General features: G+C 42.9%; 3 protein-coding genes and 1 non-coding gene across 6 annotated transcripts; all 4 read right to left on the bottom strand.

Moving 5' to 3' along the window:
* Positions 1-677: 677 nt before the first annotated feature.
* LOC124193045 (deubiquitination-protection protein dph1-like) lies at positions 678-1375 on the bottom strand. The gene is made up of 3 exons (XM_046586697.1): positions 1224-1375; positions 1053-1161; positions 678-997 (listed from the first exon to the last, which is right to left on the bottom strand). Exons 1-3 carry the CDS (start codon positions 1269-1271, stop codon positions 750-752), a joined length of 405 nt encoding a protein of 134 aa, XP_046442653.1. The 5' UTR covers positions 1272-1375; the 3' UTR covers positions 678-749.
* A 298-nt stretch (positions 1376-1673) lies between these two features.
* Positions 1674-11025, bottom strand: LOC124193021 (receptor-type tyrosine-protein phosphatase mu-like). 3 transcript variants are annotated; one of them, XM_046586668.1, is made up of 19 exons: positions 10315-11025; positions 10155-10219; positions 6728-6843; positions 6551-6638; positions 5418-5494; positions 5189-5323; positions 4941-5075; positions 4776-4838; positions 4524-4627; positions 4272-4407; positions 4047-4196; positions 3837-3936; positions 3691-3767; positions 3471-3602; positions 3249-3374; positions 3027-3116; positions 2672-2859; positions 2464-2599; positions 1674-2373 (listed from the first exon to the last, which is right to left on the bottom strand). In XM_046586668.1, the coding sequence occupies exons 1-19, from the start codon at positions 10620-10622 to the stop codon at positions 2296-2298; spliced, it is 2304 nt and encodes a 767-aa protein (XP_046442624.1). In that variant the 5' UTR covers positions 10623-11025; the 3' UTR covers positions 1674-2295. The 3 variants fall into 3 exon arrangements, with proteins under 3 accessions (XP_046442624.1, XP_046442614.1, XP_046442634.1); XM_046586658.1 differs by lacking the exons at positions 10155-10219; positions 10315-11025 and adding an exon at positions 7958-8651; XM_046586678.1 differs by lacking the exons at positions 3027-3116; positions 10155-10219; positions 10315-11025 and adding an exon at positions 7958-8649.
* Positions 6122-6194, bottom strand: Trnat-agu. The gene has a single exon. It is a non-coding gene; the product is annotated as a tRNA-Thr (tRNA).
* Positions 11026-11471: 446 nt separating the features above from the next.
* Positions 11472-16953, bottom strand: LOC124193035. Its single transcript, XM_046586685.1, has 6 exons — positions 16717-16953; positions 14166-14393; positions 13812-13985; positions 13355-13578; positions 13101-13275; positions 11472-13031 (listed from the first exon to the last, which is right to left on the bottom strand). The coding sequence occupies exons 1-6, from the start codon at positions 16774-16776 to the stop codon at positions 11883-11885; spliced, it is 2010 nt and encodes a 669-aa protein (XP_046442641.1). The 5' UTR covers positions 16777-16953; the 3' UTR covers positions 11472-11882.
* Positions 16954-17305: the final 352 nt, after the last annotated feature.

The following is a 17305-nucleotide window of genomic DNA, read 5'->3' as shown; positions in this document are numbered from 1 at the left end:
ATCTGGGAATGGGAATCGATACCAAAGCCGGGAGACAAATATTGCCATCTATTGGGGACAACTTTCCTCCCTATCACAATTGGCCAGCAATTGGCAATTTTTCTCCCGTTTCAGAAAAAAAACCTGATAAAAGGAAAGCGAAAGCCTGCGGGAAAAAAAATACCTACCGGAAAATGGTGGCCTTTTACTAAAAATAAACCAAACATAATATTCCTGCAGTTAATTTTATAATCTGTAAATATAAAAATGTAAATTATGCCTGTAGCCTGTGTAATGCAATAATGCAGTTAGCTTTAACTTAATGTTATTAATTTTACAAATCCTTTGCAATGTGCGGATTACTGAGCTGTTTCGGTTGCCTATTATATTACGACGCCCATCGAATTCCCGTGAAATATGGCACAGCCCGTGGGCTTGACACAGAAACGCATTGAACTCAATTTTTTAGTACTGCAAAATCAAATGATTTACCGTTAACAAATTACTACTAGTGGGTAGCGGCCTAGCGCCCATTGGCCTCATTAAATTCTATCTAAATATTATTCTATCCTAACAAAAAACGCACAAAGGCACAAACGCACAAAAGCACAAAAGCTAACATTTTATATGTAATTTAACTTATTATTCAAGAAAGATATAAATATTATGTCTCTAAATCAAATTTAAAATGAGGCTTTAGCATCACAAAAAGTATTTATTAATTATTAGTCCATTAAATTGAATAGAAATAGGTTGGAAATGAGAAGAATTTATCTCAACAGATTGACAGCCAATCGTTCAATGTCATCCAGACTATAGTTTGTGAATGCTGTTTGTAATTCTTTGTTGAATTCAATTATCACTTTATCGATTTCTTCCTTTGTTAGATGACTCTTCAATGCATTGAAGAGTGCTATATCCAAACCACTGCGCTTGGTCCCAGCCTCTTCAATTTTCTTGGTAAAGAGGTGAATTTTAGAGCCCTCGGCAAGTTTGTATGTTGAGAGTGAAGAACCATCTGTTAAATCAACAGGTTAGAAACAGTTTGACATGTGTTTTACAACATTTCTGACCTGTAAGCGTTTTTCCTAGATGAACTAGTCTCTGCTGCTGAACTCCTGGCATATTGCATCTTCTTTCAATCAACTGTTTCAAGTGTTCGACATTACATTCTGGATTCACCTAAAAATGAACACCAGTTAAATTTTAAAGTTAAAAAGATCATATTAAAGAATTATATTGACCTCGACTTCGAATTCCTTTTCAGTGAGAGGCTTTACAATGATTTTCATTTCCTTTGTTGACAGCTGAAAACTGAATGAAAATTGAATGAGATCGTAAACACCGTAAACCGTCTTATCGTCTGCCCCTGTCAGTACACAGCGCTGCCAAACATTTTTATTACCGCATTTTTTTTAAGTTTTCTTAGGAATTTTGCATTTTTGGCGGTTTTGATCGCTTATTTAAAATTACTACTGATTGCTTTATATTTCTGTTGTCCAGAACTACTCATAATACCCTTTTTGCTTTCATACGCCAAACTTTTTGGGGACCCATAGACTTGCAATGTCTTTCAAATAAATTTTTTTGTGGTATAACGAGAATATATAAAAATATAATGTTAAAAAATCCAAATTCCCACAAATTCCTAGTTCAGTCGTGATGTTATATGGATCAGTAAATGGAAAAAATTGTTGAAACTACAGTCGTATTATATTTGGTTGAATTACATTGGCAAAAGAATAATTAAGCTCTATTTATTGAATATGATATCCCATGCATTTCGTGATAGGTTTACAAAATATATATTACAAACAATGATAGTGTCACCGTCTTTTCCTCAACGTTCACGTCACCGGGTTACTAATGTTCACAAAGCTTTTCAGGGCGGAGTCATTTTTGATCTTTTGGCTGCCCCCACGGTTGTGGTTGGTTGGCGCCCTACTTATTGATCGATCGTATGTCAACAAAAATACTAAAACCCTCTAGAGAGCAACACACATATAAGATCAAAGGGGGAAAAACGAAAGATATGTTTTGGAGAAAATCTCCCGCGATGTACGGGAGATGAACTTTTCAATTCCAAAGTTGCCAAGGATCACAGGTATCCACGACAACCTAATATAATAGAGCTCTATATTTATTGAATTTTCTCGTATCGAAATCAAAGTTTACAATCATCCAAAAAAAAAACGTTCAAATGTAAGGAAGACTTGAGTGGCTGATTTATACTGCACAGCGTGTCCGATTCAGTATATAAAGTAACGAGTGGAGACGCACTCAACGATGGCAAAGCTTTTTCATTTTTAGAATCTTTCACTTTTTGGAGCCATCGCGGTGTAAGTAGTGAAGGACGTAGTGAAGAACCAGGTCATAGCAGTACTTGAATTCCGTCTGTAACTCGAGAATAATCCATAAAATATAAGCAGCAGATCAAATCGATATAGATTTCTTTTATAAAAAAAATAAAATTAAAAATCTCACCAAGTTTTCAACGAGTTGGGGTCGGTGTCTTCGGACGTTTTTGACGGCCTGGAAAACGTCCACTTCTCCGTGTTGAATGACTTGCTCGATGCAAGCGTTGGCAGCGAAATAAACTCCAACGCGCGATGTCCCGTCTCTGCTCAAAACAAGCGATAAGGTTAAAATAAAAATTGTAAATAAAATTGCGTAGCGAGAAATTTATTCTTACGAGGAAATAACAACTACAGGCCCGTAATCAGTGCGCTGTCTCCATCGCTCCACCATGTTCATTAATTCGACTAGGGCATTGGTGGAAGTGGGGACTTTGTGTCCCTCAGGCCAGCACATCAACTGGAACAACTGACAGGTTTTTGGCATTGCCTTCACTCCGGCCATCAACTCTGTCAGTGAAACAATCTGCATAACAAAATGAACACTTTTATAAAAATACTGATTTTTTAAAATATATTCTAGTCCTCCAGAAAAGCTATACTAAATATTAAATTGTTAACAAGGAATTAATGCAATTTTTGTTTAGTTGGAATTATTAATGGATGCAATCAAGCAAGTAAAGTTGTACGTACCTCCTGGTTTTCATCCCTATTATAATGTTTGATCATCTTTCTGGTCTCGTTAACAATAGTCACCAATGTCCGTCGATGAGGTGCAATATCCTAATCAGCCAAAGGCTATATCATGCTCATGCGTCATGCGTGTGCATTTTTATTTTAAAAAACAACTTACACACACGTTTTGATCTAGACTATAAACAGAGACGGAGAGAAATGTGTGTTGTGTGCCGTTACCTTTTTGTTGATCCGAAAGATCCAACTTTTGATGTTTGGGTAATGATTGTGGGAAACGTGATCGACTGTGAAAACGGGGCCGTACTTGACGGAACGACGGCCGTCGGGCCAAAATGCCGGATAACTCTGCGGATAGTCAACGATAACGTCAAAATGGGTTCCAGCGGACATGTACATATTGATTGGAAGTAATGGGATATAGGGTTGCTGGAAAAAACTTACTGAACTGGGCGGCGGACTTGTGAGAACGACCACGGCGCTGCAATCGTAGTCGTAGACGAGAGACCAAAGATCGCCCAGTGTGTGCGGTAGGGGCCATTCCGTGACGATGTACTCACGCGGACGAGTGTAACCCTGTACTTGGTGGAAATACATACAAATTCAATAACTCAGTCAAATCCAATTTCTGGTGCCACTGTTGAATTATTGATTTATGTATTACGTCAATGAAGACGGCGTTGATGTAGTCGGTGAAACTGTTTCCCTGGAAGGAAGTCAAATAGGGCCGGAAATTGTCCGCTATATCAAAATGCGTATTGAAAGATTAATATCATTTAAAAATCATTAATTTAAACAAATAACTTTTACGTGGTATGATGAGAACATCGCGATTTTTGTGTCGGTTGTCGGACCGATGTCCTCCAGCGCAATCGCCAATGGTGAAACGCGGCGTCAGTTTACAGATTTGCTATCGGTAAATAAAAAAAGGGAAAAATTCCAACCCATCGATATTAACATCGATATGTATAGACACACGTCGTTGAATCAATAAAACAGCCAGCCAGTCAATAATCTTACGGCGTATTCCTTCTGGTACTCGTTGAGTTTCGTGACTGGATGTTTGATCGACTTTTGTTTGAGGCGAGTCGTCAACTCGGAGACGGGAAACCACGACCATCCGCAGGTGATGCTCTCCTCCAACGTGTCGTAAATGAATTTGAATTGCTCCTGTTGTCAAAATGTGAAATGCTGTCAATGAAAAAAAGTCTGATTTGGGATGACCAATTTTGTTTCGATTTGTACCAAAGTTTCCACCAGGCCACGTCGTGCCTGTCGGAGTTTCTTCATGTAGCCGAAAATGTCGATGAGACCGTCTTCCTCGACGAGTTCCATGTTTGCGTCGATGGCCATAAACACGCCAGACCTGCCACCTCCGTCACTATAATATAAAGATAAATAGGAATTTGAAAAATGTCCAGGGTATAGTATATACGTTATGAAGTGAAAGGCAATAAAACATCATAAGAGTGCTATATAGCTAGCGCGTTGAATTACTTGCAGTGAACGATCATGGGCCCTGTGGTATGAGTAATGGAAGTGGTGGTGAGCAGGGCGGCCCGCACTCGTCGCCGGAATTCCACGATGTTGTTGGAATAAGGCTATATAGACACACACACGTTTATTGACAGAGAAAAAAAAGCAAACGGTTATATTAAGTAGAGTGTATAGTATACCCCCGGCCAGGAGATGAGAGCCATGCGGGTTATTTCGAATGCTATACAAAAGAGAGAATATATAAATAGTTACGCAAGTGTGAGAGTGCCATTCCGTATAGTGAAACTGGAGCAAAGCCCTCTCCTCTTTTCCTTTCTTCGTGGCGCGCATACAAAAGTAGAAAAAGAAAAACAAAACAACATTAACCCAACAATTTCTAAAAAGGAATCGTCAATTTTGTTTGTACACACAACTTACGGGTCCTTCTTTAGTGATTTTGAAATTGCGGATGACGAAATTCGCTAGCTGCTCTTCGTGATTGTAGCTCACGGTGATGCCGTCGTAGACCTCCACTTTGCCTTTGGAAGCCGGCCAATACTGCACGCACATGACCTACATATCACAGCAGCACAAGCAGCAGCAGCAAAGAATATAAGCAAGTGAGTATATAACTCACTTTTGATCGTCTCATATATATAAAATATAGGAGCTGTATATCTTTATACTTTGATAAAGTCAAAAGTCTTGGTGAGCATGACGATGCAACTGGCATTGGATTGCCAGACGAGACGCCAAAAATCGGAAACGGTCCTCTCGTTGGGTCCCTGAGTCACCACATAGGCATTTGGTTTGAGTATACTCTGCACAGCCAAAGATGAGAGGAGAGCGTGTTAATTACATTCCAGACGTTTTGAGAGAGTCTATATTAAACGTCGCCCAGCATCAATGACGTACATCGACATAGCTACCGTTGACGTAATCCGAGTCTGGAATTCCAGGTTGTAGGTCGAGCACAACGCGGTTGTAGTCATCTGTGTAGTACAACAACACACACACAAGGCAAAGTTTCACCAAATTTGCTCAATTTGCTAATGAGACCCTTAGAGTATATAGTTGGATTTCTCTTTTTTTAAAAAGTAGATCACGAACAATAGAGCGCTAACGAGACGAGTTTAAAAGGGCGAAGGAACGCAAATGTCAACTATGTTGATTAGGTATAATACTACCTCATGCTCTATACTGTCATGAAATGAATACATCTCTTTTCTGCCAGTTCGTGTTACGGAGCCGTCTCGTATATTTTACATGGAATTATTGTCATTACGCATGCATAAAAATGTCCCAACGAAACTCGATCACATTAGGCAGAATTCGGGGGACTCATCAGCTAAAGATTCTTCTTCAATCATTTCTTTTGATTAAGGAAATTGGGATTTCCTATATGAACAATTTTGGCTTCCAGAGAGACGAAATCTTTCAACTGGAGACATGACTTGAATATTTCGGTGCGCTAACAAACCAACCGCCGAGTTCTTATTATGCACTGCTGTTTGCTTGGGAATGTGATCAGAACAAATTGCGTAAATGTCGGTCATTTGTGAACAAAAAGGATCTAAAAACAGAAGTCTGACTTGAGAGTTTTAAAAATAAAAAGATCTAGGTCCCAACGAGACTCGAACTCGTGATCTCCTGCTTACTAGGCAGGCGCTTTGCCATCTAAGCCATGAGACCGCGTCAATTTCAAAAACGAATAATTTAATCATCTGGAATAAATCAATCGAGAAGTGGCAAGCTCTTTTCGACATGAATACTGTTTCGCGTGAACTCGTTAGAGATGAATTATTTGCTAGAAAAGCATCTGTCTTGCACTAACGATCCTTGATATGGATTGCTACCTTGCTGCTGCGCTTGTGCAAGATTGATGTATACGTGGCACAACATGACGCGGTTCGATATTTAAAAGGCCCTTGTGGAATATTCATAGTACCTGCATGATTCAATAGCTTTCACGACTCTGCTCCGTGCAGCTATCGACGTGTAACAGACAAATGTAAAGCTACAAGACAAAAACAAAACGGTCCACTTACAGGGAATGATTTTCTGATTTTGGTTCTTTGGTCTGTTTTCCGGCTTGGATCCGTGTCGAGTCGAATGACCTTCCACTTTGCACGCCGTCTGTTTAAACACGGGAAAAATTTAAAAATATCCATCACGGGGGCGTCGATTGACGGATGTTTATTTGTTAAAAATAAAAAATGTTTTACTTGAAATTCGACACGAAGAAGGACGGGATACTTCCTCCTCTGCTCGCAATGTTTGACGAAATTAGCCACGTCAACCGGTTTATCGGCAATGGCCGCCATGGCGTTTCCTTCTTCGGCTGTTATATACCATCCCATTCGTCGGAAGTAGTAGCAGCAGTCAATCAATAAAGAAAAGAAAAGACAAAGCAAATAAAGAAAAAGGGGACAAAACAAAAGATAATTATGTTAGAGGAGATATATCGAGTTGCGCTATCCTACGTGATGGGTCGTCTTCTTCGTGACCGCATCAATATTGACGCCCACATTAAGAGCATTAGGCATCTATAACAAGTCCTATATATAAGAGGGTCTTTAATCATCAACGAGAGTATACCACTTTGTCCAATCAGAGTAGTAAATGGCTATAGCGCCTTTAAGGATATACAGCAGCAGCAGCCTCGGCGGAATGGGATTCAAGAGTTTTGGTATATAAGAATTCCCCACGTATTAGAGGAGACGGGCTCGTTGTTGGTTTTCCTGGTTCCGACAGCATACAGCGCTCCTCTTTTTTTGGCTGAATTCCAGGCCAAGGTTAGCGTGATAAAAGCCCCGGTAAGAGGTAGTAGCTAACTATCTTTAGATCTATATACACGCAGCGCATTATTATCCTTTTGATGCAATATTCTACTATTTCTTGTTCTTGTGTGTGGGTGGCATTTCCTTGTCTCTTTTTGATGTTGTCAGACAATAGCGGAGATGCAACAACTAATATCCCATTTCTTTATCATACAGACGTTGTTGGGAGAACAACAACTCAATTCAGTGGGCCAGACAAATAAATGGAATGTGTCTGTGTATAGTATAGCCATATAGGCCAGCAGCTGAAATCCTCTCTCTCTGGACTGCTACTGCTACTGCTGGCCGTCATTTCCCCAGTGTGAGTGAACCGGGTCCTTTTGTGCGTGACTTTATTTTCGGACCCATTGGATCCGCGCAACAGGGCCAAACACACAGCCACAGGAGCAGCAGCAAACAGACTTTTTGGCTGTGCACAGCTGTGTCATCACTTTTCCCTGTTGTATTAGTACACTATACGTACGGACCGTAATATTTCCGCCGTTTGCAGCAGTTCTGACCGGATCTGACGTCAGAGGAAATTCGACATTCCACCCTCCTCCTTACATCTAACGCGGGAAATTTGTTTTCTCTTTTTTTTTAAAAAAGAAATAAGACGACGGACGTGTGTCATACCGACAGAGAGGAGACCGCTGTTGAGCATCGACAGCTTGATGGCGTTGGGGATGGACGTGAGCGACGTGCTGGCCGTGCCCAAATAGCGCCTGGCCTTCTTGGGCTTGGCGGAAGCTGACGGATTGCGGCTGCTGTTGTTGTTTGACGACCCGGTTAGTGTTGTCGTCTTCGGAGTGGACAGAGATCGGTGCTTGCGGTTGCTGAATCCGTTACTGCTGGAGACGACGCGGGTGGGGGAGCGCTCACGATGCGATCCCGGCTGATCGTCGCCGCCCGGCCGGATGGCCAGGAAATCCTCAATGGCATTCCTCTCGTCCTCCAGCTGCTGGATTCGGTGGAGACGAACTCGGCCGTCGCTAGACATGTTCCACGAATCACTGATGTGGCTCGTCGGCCCGTTCATCGCCATCGTCAACGATCGCTGCTGCTGGCCGCTGCTCCCGTTTGGTATAAATTGAGATTGGCTAATGGCTGGGTTATTGCCGGAAGAGATTTGATATATTCCTGATGTCGTTCGCAATCAGATTGGCAACAGCAAATTCCCAAATAGTTGGTCACTTCTCTCTCTCGGCAGAACAAAACAAAAATTCACTCGACAGAAGGGCCGCGTGCTCTAGTCGGAGCAACAGATGAGACTGGACTGGAGATGATAATCTTTGCGATCCTGCCGGTATATACAGCAGCAACTAGGCCGGAAAACTATTCGTGCACCAGTGTATATATAGCGAGAGAGACGATGGAAGCGAGTAAAAAAAGGGGGGGCTGGGAATCCATTTGGCGACTGCGCAGTCAGCTGGATATTATTATGTGACGACGCTCAATTTTCTTCTTCCTTCACGTCCAACTCTTTTCCATCAAAAGATGGCGCGTCTGACAATGGACGAACGGAAATCTTGGTAAAACACGACGGAAGTGCCAAAGGTGAACATTTAGTGGCCCATCCATTACATCCAGCAGGATCATTTGAATAATGAGATTTATTCAAAAAGTTACAGTGGTGTGTGTAGAATTCTCGTTTAGACGTCGGCGACGTTGTTTATGTTCGCCTTTAAAGTTGATTAATATGCCAACCAACTGGGATATTATTTGCCATCTCGATTCAATAATCACCTGGTGATGGCAATTTAGACCTTACGGGGGACACATTGGCTAGCAGATTGGCAACAAACCAATGGCCCCATAGAGACAAAATTAATAACTGATGACGGCTAATTAACTTTTTCTATTCGCGGATATTCTCGGGACGTGCTGAGTTATGGCCATTTTATTTTTCACCGATCTTTTATAATTCTGTTGTGGTTTGCGAACGTTTAAAACCGACTAGAATGTCAAATTGACGCGATTGCGATGGATTATTATTATACACCGGCCTAGTCTGCCGCAATCCGCCATCGAATATGTTCTAGAAATTTTACACAGTGAACATCTCGTTCCCATTAACGGCTGTTTGTTGCATCACAATGATTGGCATTAGAGATGAGTTTGTTGGCTGATTCTTGGCGGTGCTGTGGCTGGTTTGGTTCCATTATTATCGAATTTATTGACTTGATGTTATTCCCTCCTGGCCATTTCTTTTTTTGGCAACGACATTACTATGTACAGTCTAAAGTTAGAGAGAGATCATAAAAAAAGAAGAAACTATCCAAGTGACCTCCACCGAAAAAGAAAGGAGAATCGATCGGGAACCAGGCCATTATCTATACTATACTATATACTATACTATACAGTCGACGAGCATTTATTAACTTTTGTGCTGTGTCTTCTCGGTATAATCCGGCGGTTGAGATTTAAGAGATATAGGCTCCGGGGGGACAATATAAGCCGAACTGCTCGGCTATATATCTCACGGGAATACATAAACCTAGATTCGGTTTTTTCTTTTATCTTCTTTTGTTTTATTTTTTCAATCGCCTTAAAGTCTCTTTTGAAATGCGCCGATTGCATCACATTTTCGTTTGGCAATCAAATCGGTAACCTATTTGTTCGTGTGAAGGTTCTTTATATAAAAATATCTCTCGTCGTCCTTTCGGTTTTTGCCGGTCTCTCCGCATTATCATACGTTCAACAGTCGAGGCACGTTCACATGTACTCTTATATCTAATATGCTATACATGCAACAACAAACTCTGCGCTGTAGTACTAAATAATCTATCAAGAAGAAATGTGTCAAATGGTAATAATAATAATAATAGCCAACCTATTTGGTATTTCCTCAATAGTCGACGGTGTTTGCGGGCGGCCCGGGGAGTTGAATATTTCTTGCTACACCGACAAGAATATATAATGGAATCAAGAATAACATGAGCATACAACAAAGAAACGAAATCAATTCAAAATCGAATTCATTTGAAATTTACCCGAGAAATTTGATGGTGGCCACTCCGAGGAAGAAGAGGGTGACGGAAATGCATCCCATGATGGTGTAAACACCTTCAGTCAGTTTGCAACAACGGGCGTGCTGCTGCTGCTGGGCGGGCACGACGTTAATAGTGGCCGATGTCCGTAAAACCATATCATTGGCTGATGCACTTTGATCCTGTTGCACGGCGAAGAACAAAATACCGGCCGTCTGATTGACCAGAAACGATTGAGCAGCAGCAACAACAGCAGCACTGGTGGTGGCGTTGTTCACATGCTGGTCGCCGATGATGACGGACGACTCCATTTCCTTAGGAGGTCGCCGGACGAATGGCTGGCCTATGTCGCTGCTGCATCCGATCCGACACCCATGCACACCAAGAGGTTATAATTCTCTACTGATGCCGGGGATGTTATAAATTCCAGCATTTGGCGTCGTCATATAGCGGAGACGAATGTTTGCACCTCGAGTCTTTGCTGCGCTCTGGTTGAATTGGCCCCCTCCTACTCACTCACTCTTGTATAGCAGCAGTACCGATATAGACGTGACTGGTCCATCTTCTTGTATACACGCCTCTTGTCCGTCGTCAACTTCTCACCCTGTCCGGAGATTAGTTAAGCAGAGCACGCACGCTCTCTTCTTGCCGGTCTGGTCCGTCCGTCCAGCATCCTGGGCCAAAACGGAAAGAAACCAGAAGGCGTTGAATAACAACCTGGCGACGTTGCAATTGTATTTTACCTTATAGATGAGTCTCAATGTCAATATCAATCACTCGATTCACCTGTGTGGATTGTGTAGTACACACTCCTATGATGTAACGTGTAGAGGCTATAGCAGCTCATCATCATCAGTCATCACAGCACGCCAGCAACTCGACTGTGCTGGAGCTGTTGATGAAACTGATTAGTCAAATGCTGCACCAGCAGGTTCTCACGATGAACGTGCATAGCACCGCCACCCCAATCGAAAATTCTGGGATCGTCGTTCACGACTTTCTTCCCTTTTCTTTTCTTCTTTCAATTCTTCCGGATTGATTCGGAATAATCTCAACAAACGCTGGAATTGATTTGTGCATTCCATACCTGTGCCCAGCGCCGTGTTTGTATTGGCATCAAATTATTCACAAGGGGTGGGCAAAAAAGAGAAATAGAGAAATCCTTGAAAGAAAATGATGATTTATTCGCTCGTGATCGGAATCATTGAATGATGGATGGATTCCGCAACGACGCCGGCGTTTGAGGGCTGTAATAAAACACGATCGCGCATATTATAACGGCGCGCAGCAAACCACAAAGAGATGGTGGGGCCGTGTGTGTATTATTATTATTATACAACTGTGTGATGCTGTCCTGATGATGTAACGAGTATAAATTTGCTTTGATTTCCCGCTGCTGCATGGGAGGTACTACTAATCCAAGCAGTCGCTCGACACATTTGCAAGCTCGCCGATATCCAATCAATCAAAAGTGAATTCAATCAAGTACTACACACACGAATAGAATTGAACATTTTCGCGGGTGGTCTGATGATGCACGATAATGAGCACTTCTCATTATGTCTCGACGGTTAAGAGTTAGGAGGCGGCGGCGTGATGAGACAACATTGAAGGTCAACCGGGTCTCCCGGATGATGATGGGCGTCGCCCGACGTCGTTGTTGGTTGTGGCTGGACGAAACGAACTCTGGCCGTAATGGTCCTCCGGTTCAAATTGAGTGATGTTGACGCTGTGCCAGATTTCAAAGCGGACGGACCACTTATTCGGTTGCTGCTGTTGTCTCTGCTAACTAGAGAGGCAGCGTCGCTGCACGTCCTCAAGAACTGCTCATCGATCCCGGCACAAGGATCGATCCCGGATGAATCCTGCTGCTGGGACTTGCAGCTGCTGATGCTGGAAGTGCTGGAACAGCTTCCGCTGCGACTATTGCTGGCACTGGGACAAGGTGTATCTAAAGTGATGGCCATCTCATCCAGCAGCAATCCGTCTTCGTTTTCTTTTAATCCGATAATAGGAGAAGACGTTCCGCTCGTTGATTGCTGCTGGCCCATCAAAAGTGAATAACTCTTCTGGCTGTAAACTGCCATTGCTGCTGGCGGGCTGTCCGTCTCGTTCCAATCGACTTGATTAACAGCAACTTGTGACGACGATTCGTCGTTATTAATAGTCGTGCGGCCGGAATTATTATTTCGAAAGGCGATACTAGAATACGGGTCGGTCGCCAGTCCGCCATTAAACTGGTGTCCGGTTGTTGACGTTGTTGAGTGCTGCTGCTGGACGATGGATTTCACCATTTTTAACGGTCGCTGTTGCGCAGCAGACGCCGACTTTGTTGCTGCTGTCGAAATGGCGCTGCTGCTGCTGCTGTTGCGTGACGACGTGACGCCAGGAGCACCAACAACTTCATCTTTAATGATAGGACTAATGCAATTATTAGTCGCCACTTTCTGATTTTCTAATAGTGCTGCCGGCAGTAGCAGCTGCTGCTGATGGGCGGCGGCTGTTGTTACAGTTTCTGGTTCCAACAATGGCTGGCCGATTATTGGCATGACATAATCAATTTCTAAAGAATCGAAACTCGTAGGATGTTGTTGTCGGTCGGTGATGATTTCGAGTTGATTAGGGACTGGAAAGGTCGTTGAAACAAGGCCGGCCTCCACCAGCTGGAAAACTTGTTCCAGTCGATCTCTCATCGAAACGACAGGAAGTTGAATCCATTCCTGAGGAGTCATATTTAAATAATTAGCGCGCCATCAAATAATATTGAGTTGAGAATTGTTTGGTCCTACCGTGACATTGGCAAATGGACGAGTATCTGCTGAGCGAGTACGGCCAGTCAATTTGGTGGAACAATTTGTCAGAAAGCGACCGACCATTTCGACCAATTGGAAATAATCGGCTCGCAAAAGTCCGTGGTCTTTCTCTAAAGAATTTAAGGCCATTTTCCACTTGGCTTCAACCAGTCTATATACACCAAATATAAATAACAAGAGTTAAAAACCGATAGTAAATAGAAAAATAATAAAAAGATAAATATATAGACTTTTTGGCGTCGTCGGCAGCGGCCGTTCTGTCCCATTGCTTGCGCAACCTGGTCGAATCGGACGATGAGGTACGTGCGGGAGCACCGAGGGATCCGCGCATTTCGACTTGAACCATTCCCGTTCCGCCACCGCCACCACCAGTTGATTTGCTGTGCAAGAATTTGAGCAACTGCTGATGTAATCGATGGTTCTCCTGATCACGACGCCGAAGTGCGTGCAGCCACTGTGCAATGTCGAGGAACAAAACAATCCGAACAAAGTGGGGGGAAAAACAAATTTAATTTTTAATTGAAAAAACACACACAAGTACATATAGAAATCAGAGAGAAAAGAAAAAGAGATTTCTTTTCATTTCCCAGCAGCAGTTTGTTTTCTATTTGATTGATTGCTGCTGCTGCTGCTGGAGTATAGTAGAAAATGGAAAATGGTAAAGAAAAAAGAGAAAACGGATATAACCTGATTCTCTTTGAGTTGGGACTCGTGAGCCAACTGGCGATGCTCTTCGCTCTTCTTTTTCAATAGCGTTTCGCTCAATTGAAGACGGACATTTGCTTGGCGCTCTTTCTCGTACGCTTCGGCGGCTTCACGCTCACGCTGAACGCCCAGCTCCTTCTCTTTGTCCAGCAGCCACTAAGAAGAAGAAGAAAATAAAATACATAAGAGAAATGTGTTTTTTTTTTGTTTTTTTATTGGTTGCACGGTATTAATAGATATCTGCCACCCCGTTTAGGGCTGCCATTTGGCGAGTAATTAAAGTGGAGATGAGAAATATTATATACAGCACGTCCAAGGTAAAAGAAAAAAACAAACCTGAGAGCGTTGCAAGTCGTGAATCAGCTGCTGGGCGTGATCTTCCCGTTGGCGTTTGGAACGTTGCAGATCGCGAAGCAGGCCAATAAGGTCGTAAGAAGAGTTGATCAGATCGCTGATCACGTCCTCTGCTGGCTGATGGGCAATGGCGCCAACGCCGCCGTAGTCTACCTGCTGCTGATAGCTGCTGCTGCTGGCCAAACCGGGCAAGCCCATCATCTCCAATTCCTATCGACGCACATGCACAGCAGATCGTCAAAAAGATCACAAACAACCAAACAGCCAAAAGGCCACCGGCCAGTCAAGTAAAAAAGTCAAGAAGAAATGATGATTTGAGTGTGTTACAAAAGGGCCATATCAATCGCTGATGGGTTGGCTCAATTTATGTCCGCGTGATATTATTCATAGCCTCGGCCCTAACCTCACCTCTCGTCTGCCAGGGCGTCATTTTCTTGTGTCTAAAAAAATTGTTCAAAAGGGAAAATTTGCTCGCCGGGCGGTTGTATTTCTCTCTATAGGCAATCAAAAGCTCTTCTAACGCGACGGATCATTGCATTTCTTGATCAGATTTTCTCATTTCGTCATAACTTTCCGTCCTCTATTGAGAATACGAGACGAGAGAGAAAGCTCTCACATCATCGTTTTGAGAAACGGGACAAAAATACTCAAAAATTGAGGGAATTTGAAGAATTCGTTATTTTTCTTTTTAGATAGAATAATAATGATAATCATAACGCAGCTGCCACCTGGCGCATGTTTTAATCGTGTTTCATCCGGGTACGGTGGAGAGGATATGTATTAGATAGGGCGGCCAGGCCTACATTATATAAATAGACCACAAAGAGCACACAGCAAAAGAGCTTCAAAATTGCAATCTAAAATGTTTTGAATAAATAATTATAGATTTTCTCTTGTTTTTCCCTATATACTATCAGCTCTAGCAGAAGAAGGGCTAGGCATATGTGGCCTGTGCCTGTTTTCCTTCTCTTATTATATTCCAGTCTCAAGATATGCTAAGAAGTAAAAGAGGAATGCCAAGGCACGCAGCTGTATAATAATAATAACAAGGCCGCGTGAATCGGTTAACGAGCCTCTTTCATCCGGAACGTTGATTACACCTCAGCAGATAAAAGGTAACAACACACGCAGTGTACACGGCAGTTAGCGAGCGCCGACGAATCGTTAATAATCATCACCCGTCGCCAGGGAAACTCCGGGCCAGCAGCAGCAGCAGCTCTACTTTTGCCATCGACTAATAACTTGGGAGAGAGAAAGAAAAAAAACAAAAGGAGTTTCTCTTTTGTGCTGTGCTGGGTTGCTAGCGCACACAAGTTCACGACATCGTTTCGGGTAGATCGGCGAACAAAATTTCCCAGTCGCTTTACAACTAATCACGTCAAACGAATAGGCGACTTTCCCAGTTATCCAGCGGGAACAGCACACTAGCTACTACTATTATATAATAAGCCATGTCTCTTTTTAGCTATTTCCAACGTTTCACCGCAATGGCATCCACTTTTATTTCTGATCCAACTTTTTTGTTATTTTCCTTTTCCCTTTTTCTTCTCAACCGGAAATGTTTGATGGATGGTCGAGAGCCGACCGCAAGCAGCAGAGCCGTGGAACGACGATTTCAACTATGTTGCGGTAATCTCTTGTGTTTTCTCTCTATAGCTATTTTTTTTCTTTTTTTCTTTCTTTTTGTTTTCTGTTTGCGGCTTTCTCTCTCAGCTTTGCAAGTTGTTCTGTTTTTTTTCGGTCGGAATCAAGAAAAACACGATTGCTCCGGAACGAATCCACCGCATACATTCGGTGGATGCTTCTTTTATTTTCCTAAACTATTTCAAACGGGCTGTGTGTAGTTGAACACAAAAAAAAAGGACAACTTGATGTAATACATGTTATTTAATTTTTTGTTGTCTGATGTTTTATTTGATTCCGCCATCAGCAATAGTTTGTGGACGACATGTATAATAACTATCCGTGATGGGCGGGGTCTTTTTTGCTGGATGAGATTGTGGCTGTCTAATAAGTTTGTTGTGTACTATAGTGTACGTCTGCATGACGCCCCCGATTGCGGACGGGCCCCCTATTCATCTTTCGTCGCCGGCCTCAACCCAAACAGCCGTGATCCGCTGGATGTGCCCGGCCGGAGAGTACCGAGAAATTGCCAACGCGAGTCGCGAGTCGAACAAGCAGCGGCCTAATTGATGCCGCTTGTTGATTGAAATATTCAGAGCCCTGCCCTCACCCCATCCATCCATCTATCCATCCATCCGAAATGGTCATGACCTCGAAAATGTGCGTTGCCTGAGACATTTCTCTCTCCTCTTTTTCTTACAGTTGGGGTGTGAAATGGAGGAAGGAGAGGAAATCCATCACACAGAATCCAGTCCACTCACACACGAATCCAATTTCAGACATGACCCCAATCGATCGGTTTACGGCCTTTTCTTTCTACTACATAGGCTAGGCCTCTCTCTCTTTTTTTCCTTTTGAAAATGTTTTAGACTAAAAGAAAATAAAAATCAAATGTCTAGACTCATTTTACCTTGGATAGGCGAGTTACAATGGCACTCAAGTCGTCGTCCATCGATCCGGATGTTGACATGGCCGCTGGACGAATGGACAGTCTAAAAGGTTCCGATGTTTTCCTCAGATTCTTTTGGGTTGTGTGTGTGCGTGCGTGGGGGGGTTAAATCACGAAACAGACGGGAGAGTAGAGGGCGTTTCTCCTCTGCGAGATGCGGGAGCAGCACAGCAAAGTGGAGGAGAGACTCTGAGAGAAGAGCAAAGGGGGAAGGAGATTTGTTTGAGTTTGGGTTAGAAGCGCACACACAAGTCGGCGGTTAATAATAGCTGTGCACGCGCTCTCTCTCTGCCACTCGCCGTCGTGTCTCTCCGTCCCGACGTCCCTTGTGTTTGTGTGTGTGAGCCAGAAAGAAGAAGAAGAAGAACAACAACCAAATAATAAAAATACTGATCCCGATCCTTATCCGATTTCAAACAGTGCAACACTACGCCCACTAGGAATTTTGGAATAACCTTTTTTTGTTATTTAAGAAGAAACAAGGTAATTAAACGAGAGCACATTCGGAAGTTGGTTCCGGTTCGACTGTTGTGGTTTTTCACCGAGTAAA

Source organism: Daphnia pulex, chromosome 1 (assembly GCF_021134715.1).
Source record: "Daphnia pulex isolate KAP4 chromosome 1, ASM2113471v1".
Classification (NCBI taxonomy): domain Eukaryota; kingdom Metazoa; phylum Arthropoda; class Branchiopoda; order Diplostraca; family Daphniidae; genus Daphnia; species Daphnia pulex.
The sequence above is the reverse complement of the archived record's forward strand: the minus strand, read 5'-3'. Positions and strand labels throughout refer to the sequence as shown.

What these genes read in the sequence shown, in the direction of transcription:
- LOC124193045 (XM_046586697.1), bottom strand. Translation starts at nt 1,271, where the DNA reads ATGAAAATCATTGTAAAGCCTCTCACTGAAAAGGAATTCGAAGTCGAG. An exon ending in AAAAGGAATTCGAAGTCGAG is followed by an intron (nt 1,162 to 1,223) that starts GTCAATATAATT and finishes GTTCATTTTTAG; the next exon opens with GTGAATCCAGAATGTAATGT. An exon ending in TCTAGGAAAAACGCTTACAG is followed by an intron (nt 998 to 1,052) that starts GTCAGAAATGTT and finishes TTGATTTAACAG; the next exon opens with ATGGTTCTTCACTCTCAACA.
- LOC124193021 (XM_046586658.1), bottom strand. Translation starts at nt 8,366, where the DNA reads ATGGCGATGAACGGGCCGACGAGCCACATCAGTGATTCGTGGAACATG. An exon ending in TTCTTCGTGTCGAATTTCAA is followed by an intron (nt 6,639 to 6,727) that starts GTAAAACATTTT and finishes GTGTTTAAACAG; the next exon opens with ACGGCGTGCAAAGTGGAAGG. An exon ending in TCTTTCGGATCAACAAAAAG is followed by an intron (nt 3,117 to 3,248) that starts GTAACGGCACAC and finishes TTGGCTGATTAG; the next exon opens with GATATTGCACCTCATCGACG.
- LOC124193035 (XM_046586685.1), bottom strand. Translation starts at nt 16,776, where the DNA reads ATGTCAACATCCGGATCGATGGACGACGACTTGAGTGCCATTGTAACT. An exon ending in TTGTAACTCGCCTATCCAAG is followed by an intron (nt 14,394 to 16,716) that starts GTAAAATGAGTC and finishes GTGCGTCGATAG; the next exon opens with GAATTGGAGATGATGGGCTT. An exon ending in GCTGCCGACGACGCCAAAAA is followed by an intron (nt 13,276 to 13,354) that starts GTCTATATATTT and finishes TGGTGTATATAG; the next exon opens with ACTGGTTGAAGCCAAGTGGA.